The sequence below is a fragment of the Astatotilapia calliptera genome, chromosome 12 (assembly GCF_964374335.1).
Source record: "Astatotilapia calliptera chromosome 12, fAstCal68.1, whole genome shotgun sequence".
NCBI classification, from domain to species: domain Eukaryota; kingdom Metazoa; phylum Chordata; class Actinopteri; order Cichliformes; family Cichlidae; genus Astatotilapia; species Astatotilapia calliptera.
The window spans coordinates 19,539,125-19,555,420 of record NC_137433.1 but is presented as its reverse complement, the minus strand read 5'-3'; the positions used below and the strand labels follow the sequence as shown (position 1 = coordinate 19,555,420).

The window sequence follows — 16,296 nt, the reverse complement described above, 5'->3', positions numbered from 1 at the left end:
AAACTTCAGGAGCTCTGGCACTTCTCACTGTATTCCACTCTTTAGTGGTGAAGGCTGGATCTACCCTTAATGTGCAAGAACAACAGCAGTGAAGTGGAGCCACATTGAGAAAACACAGCCATAAACAGTGTTTCCACTACACGAGCCTGCGTCTCACTGCCCAGGCTGCTCTACAGCATAAATGTGCACGATGCAGTATGTGCTGCATTTTAAGGCTGCTGTGGTAGAATACAAGAGGAAGCAGGTAGAAACCTTAAGTTATGCACTGAGGTCTCTGCACTCCATCACAAACATCACAACAAGCATTCCATTAAACGCCACTTAAGATCAAAGATTCATGATGGGATGAAACCATTTTGCAAGGCTGTGAAGACAAGTTGCCGCCATATGAGAAACTGAGTGTGCTCAGTACACGAGCCTCACAATAGATGTGAGAAATAAATGTCAGCTGTCTAAACTTTATGATCTAAATACATCCCACTGTGTCATTTTTGTCAACAACAACGCAACATTAGGTGAGCTATAATGCTACAATCCTTAAATATGGCGAGTAGGAAGCAGGACACAGAGATGCCGCTGCAGTGTTGTAGTTCAGTATATTTTTGGGTGGCAATAAACTGGATGACCACAGCTTCCGGGATTAATATTGTAGAGTCTCAATCTACTCAACATGAAGTTTAAAAATTAAACTGTATCCATAAATGAATTTATTAATGAACAGAATACACGTTACAATCGCAAAGTTACATTTGAACAATCTGATCTTCAAGGGCATCTCGTTGTGCACCTCTGGGTACTCTTAGCAACATGGCTACTCGTGGCTGTTTTTTCTTTTTTTTTTTGTGCTCGAGCATCTCTGACATCACAGGTTTTAAATTTGCAGAATTGTGTCAGACTGACACGACTCTCATGTCGAGGATCATAGTAGGGCTGGGTATCGTCACTGATTTCTAGAATAGATTCAATTCCGATCCACAAGGTCCTGAATTGATTCGATTCAATTCGATTCAATCTGGGAAATTTTGCCTCAGACAGTCAGAAATATTATTCAGATCAGTACATTTACATATTTTTGTATTTATAAAAAGAAGGCTGACACTTTCCAGACTTTATCAAAGGTGTGAGCATCACAGCAGATGTCTTTGTGTCAAAGTAGCTGAAGATAAAACAGAAAAACATGAAGGTGATTTTCCTGGCCTGGGATTTTATAAAAATATTCTGCAGTACAACAAAAACGAAAGAAAACCATTAATCAACATATGAACATTACCTCTGAAGTTACAGCGGTTTGATTACAGACACAGCTAAGCGTTTTGCATTTTGTATCATTTTAAAAAGTTTAAATTTGTTCAGAAGCCTGTTGAACAGCAGAAATTAGGTTTTCTTTTCGGAAGTAAGTAAAAGGAAAAACAAAACATCGTCCGACAGCGCTGTAAACAACGGTAGCCTTGTGTGTAACAAGCAAGCGAATAATGCAGAAAACAGATTTCGGGGATAGATGGGAAACTGTTCTTGAAGTACACTGAGAAAGAGAGAGAGAGCTGTGCATGAAGTGTGATTTTATTGTGGTGGAAGCAAAACAGCAAAAGTCAGAGGGAGTCCATGACGATGTTTATGTGAAGCGTAGTTTGGATCTTCTTTTGCTGCTGGTTCGGTCAATATTGTTTGGAGAGATAAAACTAACAGCTTTAGAATCAACGCAAAACGGGCGTAAACACAAAGCGCGGACCCGCCGAAACATCAGAGTCAGCGAGCTGTCGGCTTTCAGCCCCGACCGTGTCTGTGCCGTCGGGTGAGAAAGGCGACATCTCACTGATTCTGATCTGCGGGTCCGCGCTTTGCGTTTACGTCTTTGTGCAGAAGCCGTGGACCTGCTCTCATTTACTGTTTTAAATGTTTGGTGGTTGTCAAAATTTTGTGACGTTTCACCTGAGATTCTGGAATTTTGGGCAAAATACATTTATATAAAAAAATCGATTCAGGATTTTAATGAATCAATATCACGTTATCCAAGCCAGAATCGATTTTAATCGATGAATCGATTATTAAAACCCACCCCTAGATGAGAGCTGGATCTTAGGGGGACTAAACAGCGGTTCTTTTACTGTCCAAAGGTGGCACATGAGGGCAGGAGTGCAGCTAGGAGCAAGCTTGTCATCGTCTCTTTATTTATTTATTTTAAAGTTGACTGTGCAGCTGGGGTCAGAGTTAAATGTTAGCACCCTTTAGCATGCTGCAGCAACTGAGAGTAGATATTCAGCGCAAACCAACTGAAATGAAACGATCTGAGTGGCCTCAGATTTGGCTCCCTGCGGCTTTTTCCTATCAAAATAAAATCTAGCTGAAGGGGCATCGTTTTGACACAACAGCAGAAACCCAGCACATATGTCAGAGGAACAAGTGCAAGTAGTTAAAACTTCAGTGAGGGAACTAAAAGCAGCTTTCCCCAAGGAGACCACCAAAAAGGTGCGGTGGCCTTACTAAATAAAATATATTAGCTCTAATTTTAAGAATTTTAAGAGCTAGGTGAACACAACACAATAAAATCTGGAAACAATCCAGTTTTCTCCAGTTTCATATCATAAAAGAATATTTTTCTATGCAACTTCTCAAAATGCTTTCATCCAGCAGAGATGTGAAGATTTTTACACTGTGAATTAGACTCTGCCTTTCCATCAAAGCCACAATCAAACACAAGCATGACCCGCAACAGACTCTACTGCTCTGCAAAAAAAGCAGATAAAACACTATTTGTCATATTTTTTTTAGTTACTTCATAATTTCCTGGTTAAGGATATTATATGATTTGATCATCTGTTTATTCAATACTGCACACTGGCATTGGTCTCCTTATAACATGACACCATCCAGCATAGATTTCTGAATTAATATGAGAGCGCCACTGAGCCAGAATAAGGATGAAAAGCCGCGTCAGCGCAGACTCACGTAGTCATGGAAGGCCTTTGCCTCACTGGAGTGTTCACATGTGTCTCTTCTCTCTGGAGCTGCACAGTACAGGTCCCAGAAAACACTACAAAGCACAGAAAGAGACAATATTATAAAGCCGAACCCTTTGAAATAAAGAAAAGATAGGCCATGACAGAGCTCTGGTAATCTGGCATCCAGAAAATAAGTTGGGGTTTTTTTGTTATCGACATTGCAGCAGATGACTTCAAATTCACTATCACAGCATGCAAACAGTTAACTGAGGAAGGGCTGATGAGATAAAGACAAACACAGGAGGAGAGATAATTTTATTCAGTCATGGCAGTGATGGAATGAACAGAAACGGCAATAAAAAGAATGGATCTTGTATCAATTCCCATAAAAAAAACGCACTCACCACCACCATGAGTGGAGGAACCCCGGAGGTTCTCCTAATGTGATGTTCTTCTCCCATCGGATCTTGAGACACACACACACACACACACACACACACACACACACACACACACACACACACACAGAATGAGATCCTTCAGAAACATAGCAAGTATAACAACATGCCTGACATCTGAATTACCTGCTTTATAAGGTTAAAGAGGGTGCGAGGGAATTCTTATAACACACGCCATTAAGTAATTATGTTATGATTCTCGTGGAATCATAAGTGGATAAGTGGGTTTATGTGTGCCTGAAAGCTCTTGTATTCATGAGTACATGAAAGTGTGCGTTTGCTTCCTCGGTCAGGAGGTGTGTAGGGTATGAGGTCATAGACATGTACCGGCCTGAGGAGCCCAGCCAGACTATTGTGCGGCCTACGACACACCCTTCAGTCTCCTCCTCACAGCATTATCCATCATTCTGAGCTCATCAACTTTGAGTTTCATTTATTGCTGCTCTCTCTAAATTCTTTACCTTCCTTCCTATTAAAAAAAATGAACACAGACAAGTTTCTAAATAAGTCTGACAGCAAAAAATGCAATTCTTGAAGATGGCCATTGAGCAAGGTGGAATAAGAGTTTTACTGCATGTGGACTCGACTGGTTCTTATATAGCGCTTCTCTACTCTACCTGAAGTACTCATAGTACTTTATACAACATACCTCATTCATGCCCATTCATATACATGCTTTCCATCAAATAATCATAATAATAACACGCATTTACTCTCTGCCCAACCTTCCAACTAGTAGATGACCTGCTCTACCTCCTGAGCTACAGCCACCCCACATGTATCTCTGCCTTCAGGCCTTTATCCTATAATATTAGGCTCATATTAGGTCAATAAATTTGACCGACTAATCCTTAAAGTCAGGTTTTCAATACAGAGCAAAAAAAAAAGTGTTGGGCAATCGACTCTTAATAAGTTTAACGAGGCGTCTCTGAGGAAACTTGCTAACAGCAGCGTTTTCTTTCTCAAATCAAGAACCACTATCGCCACAGAGGAAACATGGAGCACAAGAGTAAATCAGCCTATGATAAAATTCAGTTTGAGAGTGACAGCATATGCGAATGAAAAGCACGAGACAAATTACACAGATTTGAATCTGATCACTGAGACAAATTTCGGATATTGTCCGGGCTCATTTACGAGCAAATTAATTTCTCTTTCGGATCTTACTGTTATCTTGAGATGTGATTATTTCAAACAAATCGGTACACAGAGAGAGAGAGAGAGAGAGAAAAGAGCATCTTAAGGTATTAAGATTTGAATCAAAAATAAAATATCTGAAATGTGAAAACAAGGTGGAGAAAAAAAGAAAATGTTCTTTTCTTCTGGGGCAGCATACCACTCAAATAAGACACCAAAACAAAGTAGTTTCCAGTGGAAGTGAACATGGTTACAACATGCTTAAAAAAGCAGTTTATAATAAAGCAAATTCCCAGTTCAGGAAAAGTGCAGATGGGGGTGGGCGGAGGAATAGATAGTTATTTAAAAAGCAGAAAATGAGCTATCTACGAAGGAGAAAATCGTTTTTTTTTTCTACTTACTGCTGGAAAAACTGCTGTGGATTTTATGTGATAATCTGCTGAAGTTAGCGCGGTGAACTTCACTGGTGCCGAAGAAAGAAAAACACAGCGTCAGTGGGAGGGTTTCAGACGCTGTTCATCAGACTGACACGTCAGCTGAAACAGACGTAGCACCTTGCAGGCTGTCGTCGGCCTTGCAAACAGCTAAAAATGACATCACCGCTGCTGACGTGCTGTGCATTTTGCTGTCACTTTAGGCTCTCGATTCTCGTAGCCTGGCTCCTCCACGCATTTCAGCGATATACCGATGCAGGAGCACAGAGGGAGATTGCTGCAACAGTAGGAAGAGTGATTGCTTTGTTTTGCAGCGACTTCAAGCGTGCCTCAAGTGTGTGCATAAACGGTTATGGGGATGACTTGACACCATAGTCCAACATGTCGTTTACAATTGCAGCATTCGCCAGAATCAGTGACATCACCCACGTGTAGGACGACTTTGAGCACAGTGTTCATGGATGAACTGTGCTTAGCCCCATGTTCGTCTTAATTTTTGATAAGGCTTAGACAAGTAGAACTCAAAGGCTGCGCTGCATAAATGGATCCATGTGAGGACAATCACAGTGGTTCATGGAAAGCACAAGAGAAACAGTAGTTAGTGGTTGTAACTTCAGCCTTATGACTATGTGTTTACCCCACTAATGGGCTTTTCTATTGATTGTGTGTGGTGACCAGGTTTGAGTTTGGAGCCCACACCTTGGCTCTGACCCTGTATGCACACACACACACACACCACACACAGAGAGCTGAAAAGTGTCCCAGTAGTGAGACAATGACACAATTGTTTTGTCTGCATCTGACTTCTCAGAGTGACCTCATGTTCATCTTTTTTAATTTCCCTTCATATTATGTTTAATCCAAGTAAAAGAAGAAGACTATTGTGCCACCTGCTACAGCAGCGGTGTGAACAAGCGCTAACATAACAGGAAAAGCTGAATCACCGCATGTTCAATCAGACCATCCTGACCTCAGCTGCAGATCAGACACAGCGACTTTTAGAAGGAATGGTTTGCTTTGAAGTGTTTTGGGAGGGTCAGGAACTGCCCCTGTTTGTTTGGCCCGCATGCTTTTAGTCTAAGTTCGCAGTTCCAGTAAACCCTATTGGCAGCCAGCAATTTCCATTTACACACCATGACAAAGCAGGTTTTACTTTCTCGAACTGGCAGAAACGATACAGAAAAAAATCGAGAATGAGCATGACATTCATCATTTCTCACATTTAATTGGCTGCAGCTTAGACCAAACAAGATTGCACACAGTTCAGGTCAGGACACTTTCTAGTGTCTCTTGTATTTCCCCTTCATCTGGAAAGTGTGGAGAAAACCCCCCAAAAAACAACGAATGTGCCCGCATATCCCATCTTCCTGTGGTCTGCATTCCCAGGAGGTCTTTTAGGAGGTCATGCTGCAGAAAGATCCCTTTAGCATGATTGCTGGCAGATGTAGGCAATGTGTGACATGGGCACAGTTTTGTTTTCACCCCTACTCGCGTAAAATGTAAACCTTTTGAATTTGTGCTGTATTGTCTTTAAGGTTTCAGATCTTTTTGTTGTTTTTCTTTGAGCCATCAATTTAGTTTGAGAGGTTTGCGTGGTTTCTTTTTGCCACTTCTTCTAAGCTGTCCGTTTGTGATTTGATATTTATATCAAGGTATCCCTTTACGATTTGTGAATTGCCGCCCCGGGCTCCTGCTCCATGAGCATAAGGATGCGCTGTAAACCCATGTGAATGATAACACAGGGCTTTAAAGCCGTACTACAACCCACCCTTCCAGCACCAGTTACACTTTTTTTGCAAACATGTTTATGCTCTGTGTGTACGTGCACGTGTATGCTTGCATATGTGTGCATGCGGACGGCACAAAAGCGGCTGTGTTTATACTTGTTGCGCTCCCGCTGAATGCATTCCCACACTTGAACATGACACCGCCTATCTTCTTCATCTGCGGAAGAGAGATCAAGTGATACGGCAGAGAGGAAAGGGTGTCTGAGAGAAACTGAGGTGTAGGTACGTGTGCGCACGTGTGCGAACACACACTAAGAGCGATGAGAATCGGTGCCAGCTGATGATGTAACCTTTTCCACCACCCACACCCCCTTTCCCCCTTTGTTCTCCTCTTCCTCTGGCCGATGTACAACAAGCCTCTAGCTACTGTCTCCTACATTGCAATTTACCGTCATTTACTGCAAAGCACAATCATCAGCTGACCTCCTTTTCACCTCATCACCTTTTCACCTCCGCGGAATTAAAGTGAGGACAAGCGCAGGGAGAGGAGTGGAGAGACAGACGAGAAGGAGAGCAGGAAGATTACAATAAAAACAGAGGAGAGCAAGATGGGAAGAGAGGGACAAACACAAAGCTGCCGAGCGGATCAGACAATGATGTCAGTCGGAGACGTCAGCTCCAGCCTAAGCATCATAAGTCTCCCTGCGCGCCGGCTCCAGTCCCACTAAATGCAACACTAATGTTAAAAAGCTTGTTGTCTCAGCACTGCGAGGCCAGGCTAATTCAATTAGCCGCTACACTTGTTCGACATGTTATATGAGGGTCAGACCACCCTTCAGAGTGGACACATAAAGTACATGGCCTGCAGTCCGGCACAAACACATAAAGCATTTTCGTGACTTACCTCTGAGAGAAAGGTCTGTGCTGACTTCTGTGCTCCTACATGCAGCAGGTACTCGTACACATAAAGAGCCAACCTGCACAAACAAAGAACAACAGCAGGACAAAAGATGAAAATTAGCAGAGGCAAACAGATATGAGGCGAGTAAGCAAGAGACAGTGAAAACAGTCTTAGTTTTACAAGCAGGCAAAAATTAGAGCAACTACTAAGCACTTGCAAATCTCCAAATATTGAAATAAATAAGTTTTTCTCTGGGTGTTTGAGATAAATCCATACATAGTGGGAAACTGCACTAAAGACGAACACCTAGGCGTGGATACAATTTGCCAGGCAGCCAGGCAGGACTAGAATCCTGTATGAGGAGATGAGTGAAAACTGCAGAGTCTGTTAGAATTCCCATGGGAAACACAAAGACACACTCTAACTTAGGAGCAATATTCCTGCCCCCAAATTGCCAAACAGACAGGACAACCATTAAAAACATTCGAAATTCACGCAACATATAAGCTAAAACAACACAGTGATAACAGTAGGCCTGGTGGGACCACACTGAGAAATACCTCACCTCAATGCCTTGGGCTCTCCATGGACTTCCTCCCATGGCTTTGATCACAGTAAGAATTAATTACAGGCTTGATTTGTTAATCAATTCTCCTCCCTGTGAGCCTCTCCTGGTACTAACAGCAACTTAGGAAATGGAGGACGGGGTAATCTACTGGTCTATAAATACAAGGTAAAAATTGATCTACAGGGGATCAACAGCAGATCTCACTGACTCCTAATGGCACTGTGTAGATTTAGAGATTTAGCCATTGTAAGAACACAAAGTAACTCTACAGGGATATGAACATGATCAGCGTATTTAGCAGTATTAGTACAAAAAACTATTCTGTCAGATATTTGTATACTCAGTGGGCTTGATGTGTGCTGAAACAGCAATGTATTAATACAATTGTGTTATATATAGCTTCAATTAAATGACTAATCTGTTGACTATTTCTCAGTGAATCAGTGTGTCGCTGTCTAATGCATACCGCTGGAAAACTGCCAACATTTCTATCATCATTTTTAAAGATTATGGGGACATAGTGAAATAGTTCTCCAGACTTTCTGAAGGTCTTTCAAAGTTTTTCTTTGGACATTGGTTGCTTTTTCTCTCATTTTAAGTCCAGTCTGCATATTTGGCCATTTTCAGAGACATGTTTTTTGTTTTTTTTGTTCGTTTCTTAAGCCACTTAATATTGACCTATGAATCATCCAAGCATAGAAAGGCACCTAAACAGTGTGGTGTCTACATATAACAGCAAAAAGACAGTTTTAAATCTTTGGGCACTTTGTTACTAGCATTTTGTTGCAAAACCCCCCAAAAAAACTAGAAAGAAAACACAAAATTTCTCCTCATTTCTTTAGCTGAATCTATGACAAATGCCAAAAGACAGAAGATAACACAGTTTGACAGACATGAAATAGTAGTTTGACAGCAAATACTATTTGCTCTCAAAATATATTTAACGCAATGCTACTTCCACAGAATCATTAGTGATTCCCAAAGTGCTATTAGGTAAATCCAGACACGATGTGCAGCATCCATCCACAAAGGTTTCTACAGAAACAGTCTTAGGGGAAGGCTGGCCCATAGGAAGCAATTCTTAAGGGAAACAGGGAGAAAAGGCTAAGGTACATCAAATTACACAAGATGTGGACTGAAAATCTGTGGCAGGTCTGATGGAGTGATGAATCCAAACTGGAAAATTTTGGTTCAAATCATCATCAAATCATCGCTGCTAATCATCACGGACAGAAAAACACAGTGAAACCCTATCAGCCATAGATTGGCTTCCCCAGAGCCCAAACCTCAACTTTATTGAAGCAGTGTGGGATCATCGTGACAGAGAACGGAACAAAAGGTACGAGGAACCGCAGAAGAGCTTTAAATGTTCTTCAAAAAGCCTGGAGAACTATTCCTGAAGTCTACTTAAACAAATGACACCAGAGAGTTCAGACTGTGTTGGAGACTAAAGCTGTTTATACCAACATTTTTTTCAAGCTCATTAGAATTGACCACACTCTGTTTTTGCCATATGTACTGTATTTCCATGTGAGTTTACAAGTTTCAATTAATTGTTGGACCCGTTTCCCATTTTCCTACCAAACTATAAAGAAATGATGGAGTGGTACAAGACTTTTGCAGAGTACTGTACTGTTGTATATGACGAAAGACGATTCAAACACACATCTGAGAAGCCTTAAACATGATGCATCGAGCGCTTTGAGCTGGAGCTTGGAGCTTTGTACGTTAGTGGGTTCAACTTTCTGAAGGCATGAAGCCATGAACGATGGCCACACTGGGACAGCAGCTGTCCTAGAACACCCCCACCCACTGAAAGGTGCTACCAGCTTGTTGTAGCAGATCCAGACTCTTACACCGAAGTAAAAATAAACTCCCCAGACAGCTCTGTCTGCCTGTCTGAAGATGATGGACTGCACACCTTTCTGCTATGCACACAGGTACTCTGTCTGTGGCCCCCACCTCCTCCGTCCCTCTCCTTTATTTCCATCTTTCTTCATCGCTTTCATCCTTCGTCTACCTCCCCCTCCTCTCCCTTTCACTCTGTGCCTTTTCTGTCTTGGTTTCGTCTTGCACCCTTTTTTATTTTTTATTTTTTACAGAGGCCATGTTTGTTTAACGATGAAAGGACGAGGAGGGAACCTCTTTCCGTCTATCCTTCCCCTCCAATATCCATCTCTTCTTCCCCATGTCCCCTCTCCTCCCCCCGTGGCCGGGCTGTAATGTGTAACCAAAGAGATAGAGACAGAACGTTTCACAGGGACAAGGTTAACAGAACAATGAGAGGCTTGACAAAACTCTTGACACCTCGACAACTGAACATGAATAAAAGATGTGCCCGATGTGTGTGTGTTTTTTTTCCAAGGCGCTGCACAACCCCCGAACATTTCTAGGAACGAACTTGCTCCGTCGCTCTGTTCTGCTTCGTTTTCCTGTCAGCCTGTCGAAATCTGTCACTCCCTCCTGTGAACCCCACCGCCAGCCACTGCAGCATCAGTATAGAACTATTTATTAATACTGACAGATCGCATGTATCTGCAGTGAATACATTCGTAGCGATGATGACAACCTGATGGGCTGCATGAATGAATTTGTTGTGTCAGTGGGAATAAATAAAGAAATGAAAGCTTGTTCTCAGCATGCACCAGTTTGTTTTCAGTCAGCTATCTATTACTATGCTAAATACAGCCTCGCATGGTAGCTGCCTCGGATAAAGACTTAAAGGTTTTAACCTATGATTGATTTCACACAGGCTCCGCGCTGTGACCTTTGGTCCTAATAGAGAGGTGGGAATCGAAGGAAGTGAGGAAACCTAGGAAAGGTGGATAGAAGAGGGCAGTAGTGGCAAAGGTGATGCAGTTTTTTTTTTGTTTTTTTTTAAAAAGAAGTGAAACCACAGGTACATATGCTATTACAAGTTTTGGAGAGGTGATGAAAGAAAGGGAAAAAAGAAGGAAGACTTGGTTCATTTTTGACCTTAAATACAGGGAGTTTAAAGGCGTAAAAGCTTGCAAAATACACCCTAACACCCTCCTTCTCTTAGCACACACCAACAGGTGGAGTTTAAACGTGGCTGATAAGCAGAAAGCAACAGAGCAGATATTGGTAGCACTCGATATCTGCCTAACTTTAACTCACAACTACTCATTTCCTCCAAGACGAGTGATAGGCTTTGAAAGCACTAAATCCCTTCATGCTGTTGCCTCATTGTTCACTTACCACTTGTTCAACTTGCTCACTTACCACAAGCAGCTACAAGGAACTCGGCAGGACGACGGAGCCCAAACACTGAGCAGAGATAACGTTTGAGGATTAGAGGATGGGGGACTGTTCAAGGTTAAGAATCCTCTAAATTTGACACATTAAAATGAAAACATGACAATGGCTCTCCTGTCACGTTAAATAAACTGTCACTTTAAGTCATATCTGTGGGCAGCAGTGCTCAAATTGAGGCAGCCAATGATTTTCGAAATGCTCCCTGACTCCATATTAGTCCATACACACTGAAGTTTTGAGGCGTTTGCCCTTGCTGACGGACACGCACGTTTCTTTCCATTTCTTACCTGACTACTCTGGCAATTTCTGTTGTAAATATGAAGCACTTTACATTAATCAAAGCTGCAGCTAGAATGATTAGAGTGCTGGGCCCCTCCCGCTTTGTTTCCACTCCATGCTGCTCGTAAGCGTGTGCACAAATGCACTTCTGGGCGTGTTTTGCGTCACGGTGGTGGTTCTAGCAGAGAAGGCATAGGCAGAGGAGAGGGGTGAACTTTCAGGTCTCCAAGTGACCCATTTATCCTTCAAATTCAAGTGGTTCCGTCTTCTCTGAGTCACATCTAATTAAATTCATATTTCAAGCTGAACCCCATCCCGGCTGCTCTCGCAAAAATCTACAAGACCAGACAGCTGCAGCAAGCTCAGACAGTCAGAGACTGAGCTTAGCTTAATGAAGGCAGCAGGCAGAAACACTGACCAGTTTCTACGCAGTCTTGTAACAGAGCCGCTGTTGCTGTTACCAGGCTGTCGAACAGAGAGGAAATCAGGGAGAGGAGAGCTATCTCGGAGCTCAACCACAACCTCAGCTTAAAGCGAAGACATGAAGCTTTTTTTTCCTCAGGATCAGCATTTAGGAGACCAACAGATCACTGCTAATCAATTTACTGCCATGGCGATCAAAGTCTGGCAGAGCTTCAAATCACAACAGGCAATGGTTTCAGTGATTAGGTTTGCCTATTATAGATTAGCTTCAGAATATTTCACCCTTGTTAAAGATGAAATGGAAAAGCGATTATACTTCTGATCTGAATCGACACGTTAAGTGACATATATCCAGGACTCAATACTGTGCTGACATAGCCTAATTACATATTTGACCAGGAAAATCAAATTAAATGTTATATAAGTGAAAAGGGAAGCAATCAAATCCTTACTGCCAGTAAGCAATCTTCATTAATGATTTTTAGCAGTCTGTATTACCAAAACTGCATTATTGGGAAAACTGCTGGGTGCCGGTCCTGTTGTAGTTCCACATTACTTACTTTTAATGTTTTTGTTTAAGGGAGAAATTTGCACAAACGCCACACAGCAGAGGCAGCGGCGTTTAGTATCCTCTGAATAAAGTGCTATAAAAGTATCTTACTGCACAAATGTTATTCAGGTGTGGGCAGTGGCAGGAAATCAGTTTCTCCCTGCAGAAGGTGTTGAATGCAAACTGTGTCCAAAATGGCAGTTAGAGAGTTTTGCGGCAGGAAATATTTGATCAAAAACTCAAAATAGTGTCTGTGCAGTTTATTCCAAATCCAATCAGGCAGTCTTGCCCCTTAGCAACCATGGTGGTGACGCCCCCGGGCAGTTACTGCAGGCTCAGAAACCCGGCCAGTATTCAAATACAGAAATCTCAAAATGAGGCCAGTTTTCGCTTTCTATTCGCTTATCTTTATAAAATCAACAAAGAATCAAGAAATGCGAAAGCCACCTCACTTATGATTCAACTACTATAACTACCAAGATAAACCATCATCCTCTAAACACACACATTGCAAACCATCAAAGTGTTTGATGCATGCATTCCCCCCCCCCGCTCTGCCCTCAATCATATGTCCGCTCTTTAAATTGGCACTTAGTCATCAAACCTTTGAGAACCCCTGATTTAAATGGATGGAGCGAGAGGCATAACTGCAATTTCAATCACCACCACCACATAAAAAACGCATGTACAGAATAATCAAATCTGATAATAACACAAAAAATAACCCCAAATATCCCCCCCTCCACCCCAAACATCCACCTCCCCCACAGGGCTTTTTCGTTCTTATGCACAATGTTTTACAACACCCACACACTTGTACCAGTACAAAACATGATTGGCCTGGTATTCAGCAGCTCAGCTGTTATAAAACAGACGATTGGCTTTTTGGAGGTAGCGGTGGATATGTGTCAGGTGACTGCCTTCTCTGGCGTTACACAATTTTTCCTTAGACCTCTATTCCACGCTCCTCAGCTTTTAGTTTTAGTTTAGTGACGTTGAATTCAAAAGATTTTTGTGCAGACGAAGAGTCACATGATGGGTGAAACACCCCCTTTTTTTAAAATGCGAGAGTGCAAAGAGGCTGGAGCAGAAATGGCTGCTTCATGGAGAAAGTTGCTAACTGTGGTTTTAGATTTTGTCAAGCCAGCAAACACAAAGAGAGGCTGGCTTTGCTGAACTTCATCATAGTGATGAAGTTCCAGGTGACCGTCATGCTTCTGGTCATCTGGTAAATATATTTAATTAAAGTTTTCAATTCAACTGACTTTTCAAAATTTATTTTATAGCAACAAATCACAACAACAGTTGCCCCAAAGCACTTTATATTGTAAAGATAAAGGCCCTAAAAGCTACTGAGGTAAATACCTGAATCTTTAGCACTTCAGTTGCAATTTTGCAATAGTGTTTGAAACTTTATCTGTTGTTCCTTTGTGTTCGGAAGAGAAGTATTTATTTCAACATTTGCAATCACTAATCTGAGCTTTTCTCCCACCACATCATTCTCACTTACTTCCAGCGTTTTTTTGTCAGCTTAGCTGCTTCTCATTCAATTTCTATAGTCTTATACACCCCCGATTCTAAAACTGTTCAGATGCTGTAAGAAATCTAACTAAACACAGAATACAAATCTCATAAACCCGCATTTTATTCACAATAGAACACAGAAAATATATAAAATTATTATACAGAGAAAATTTACTTTTTCATGACAAATATTAGCTCGTTTTCAAGTTGATAGCATGAACTAAAATGCAGATGGGACGAGGGGAGCAACTACATTTCAAGTAGTACTAAAAAGAAACCGCCGGAGGAACAATTTGCAACTAATTAGGTTAATTGGCAACAGCTCAGCAGCATGATTAGGTATAATAAGGGCATTTCAGACAAAACGATGGGCAGACGTTCAGCAACCTCGAAAAAATTATCTCTGAAAATTGTGGAACAATTCCTTAATATTTTTTCTAAAAGGAAAATTGTGAAGACTGAGTATCTCATTGTCTACGGAAAAGATTCGGAGAATCTGGAGAAATCTGTGAACAAAGGACAAGGCTGAAAATCAATACTGGATGCTCGTGATCTCTGGGCCCTCGGGCAGCACTGCATTCAGAACAGGTTAAAGCTCTATCATGCAAAGAAGAGGCCATACTGTATGTAAACATGATCCAGAAACGCCCGAGTTCTCTGTGGACTGAAGTCATTTAAAATGGACTGAGGCAAAATGGAAAAACTGTAATGTCTTTTGAAAAACCTGCGTCCTCACAGAGGGACCATCCGGCTTGTTATCGGTGGTTGGATCAAAAGCCTGCAACTCCTTGGTATGAGGGTGAAAGGTGTTTACAGGTTCTCAACATATGCACACGTCATCTTTTCCAGGGAAGCATATTTTAGCAAGTCAATGTTAAAAGAAAGAAAGAAGCTAACTTTTTGAAACAAGAAATCACGCCCCCCTTCCCGGTCATCATTATCTTCCAATAAGGCAAACACAACCATGATTATTGCCTTGAACCTAACAATTAAATAAGCACACCTTTAACGATTAATTCCTGTCACATCGTTAAAACAACTATTTCGATGTTACTACAGGTTTGGACACATACTGTAGCACTTAATCTGCAATACTCCTACACATTCAGCAGGAAAATTACTTACATTCAGTCTAGCCTTTAGAAAAAAAGAAAAATGAAATGCAAGTAACTGCTGGTTTTCTGCTCAAGTCATACAGAAGATCAAAATTCACTGAAAGTAAATCTTTTAATTGAGGCCTCGGCTCTTCAACCTCGGCTGAACGAGGGTCCAACACTGCGTTGCTCTAGGAATGTGGCATTTGCACAACGTACGGAAATATTGTTAAACGTTATTATAATTATATAAGTATTTTTGAATGTAGCAACTGCCTGACATGTCTAAAAATAAATGTGTGTGTGTGTAAACGAGTGAAAATAAAAATTCAGTGCAGTGATTTACCGTTCTGTCTTTCGAGGAACAGCTGGAGATTAGAGCCTCTCTATGCTGTCAACCAGGGATTAACTTGCAACTTCTCTCATGAATTGGTCAAACACAGGTTGGACACGTGATCAGTACTCTGAACATGTGTTCAGTACAGAGTTGCTCGTGTATTAAACAACCATAAAAAGATAAAAAGACATACATTCATATAGGAACCATATCCCTCTGTCGTTGTCAGGATGGAGGAAAATTACAGAGAAAAATTAAAGAGGAAGAGAGCGATGGTGGGACAGGAGTATAACAGAGCGAGATGAAAGGTTTTGGTGACAAGCAGAGAGAGAAGAAGAGGGATTAGAGAGACGGAGAGGGAAAAAAAGGATGGAGGTGATGGGTGCTAGCGGATGAGCCCTGAGATGAATCCTCATGAGATCTGTAAACTTTCATATTCTAATGTTGAGGATTCTCACCGAGCGGTGTCTCAGTTAGTCAAGCACCCTGCTGTGACCTCCTTCTGCAAATTAACACAAAACCCTGCAATGAAAAAAAAAAGTCTACGGAGCTACAGTAGAAGTGATTCCTACCGTTTTTTGAAGAGAAAAAGCAAATGACTACATGCTGTGCTGAAATCATAACATACAGGATGGACTGGAAGCTACAC

At 41.6% G+C, this 16,296-nt stretch overlaps 1 protein-coding gene across 3 annotated transcripts in view; it reads right to left on the bottom strand.

Moving 5' to 3' along the window:
• ssbp2a (single stranded DNA binding protein 2a) overlaps positions 1-16,296 on the bottom strand; it is a 58,614-nt gene that overhangs the window by 28,721 nt on the left and 13,597 nt on the right. The window contains exons 2-4 of one of the 3 annotated variants that reach the window (XM_026187033.2): positions 7,600-7,672; positions 3,344-3,405; positions 2,947-3,031 (exon numbers count right to left, since the gene is read on the bottom strand). In XM_026187033.2, coding sequence (XP_026042818.1) covers positions 2,947-3,031; positions 3,344-3,405; positions 7,600-7,672 — 220 coding nt within the window. Of the gene's footprint in view, positions 1-2,946; positions 3,032-3,343; positions 3,406-4,935; positions 4,995-7,599; positions 7,673-16,296 lie in introns of those variants that run through there. The other 2 variants (XM_080309150.1, XM_026187035.2) reach the window with 2 other exon arrangements.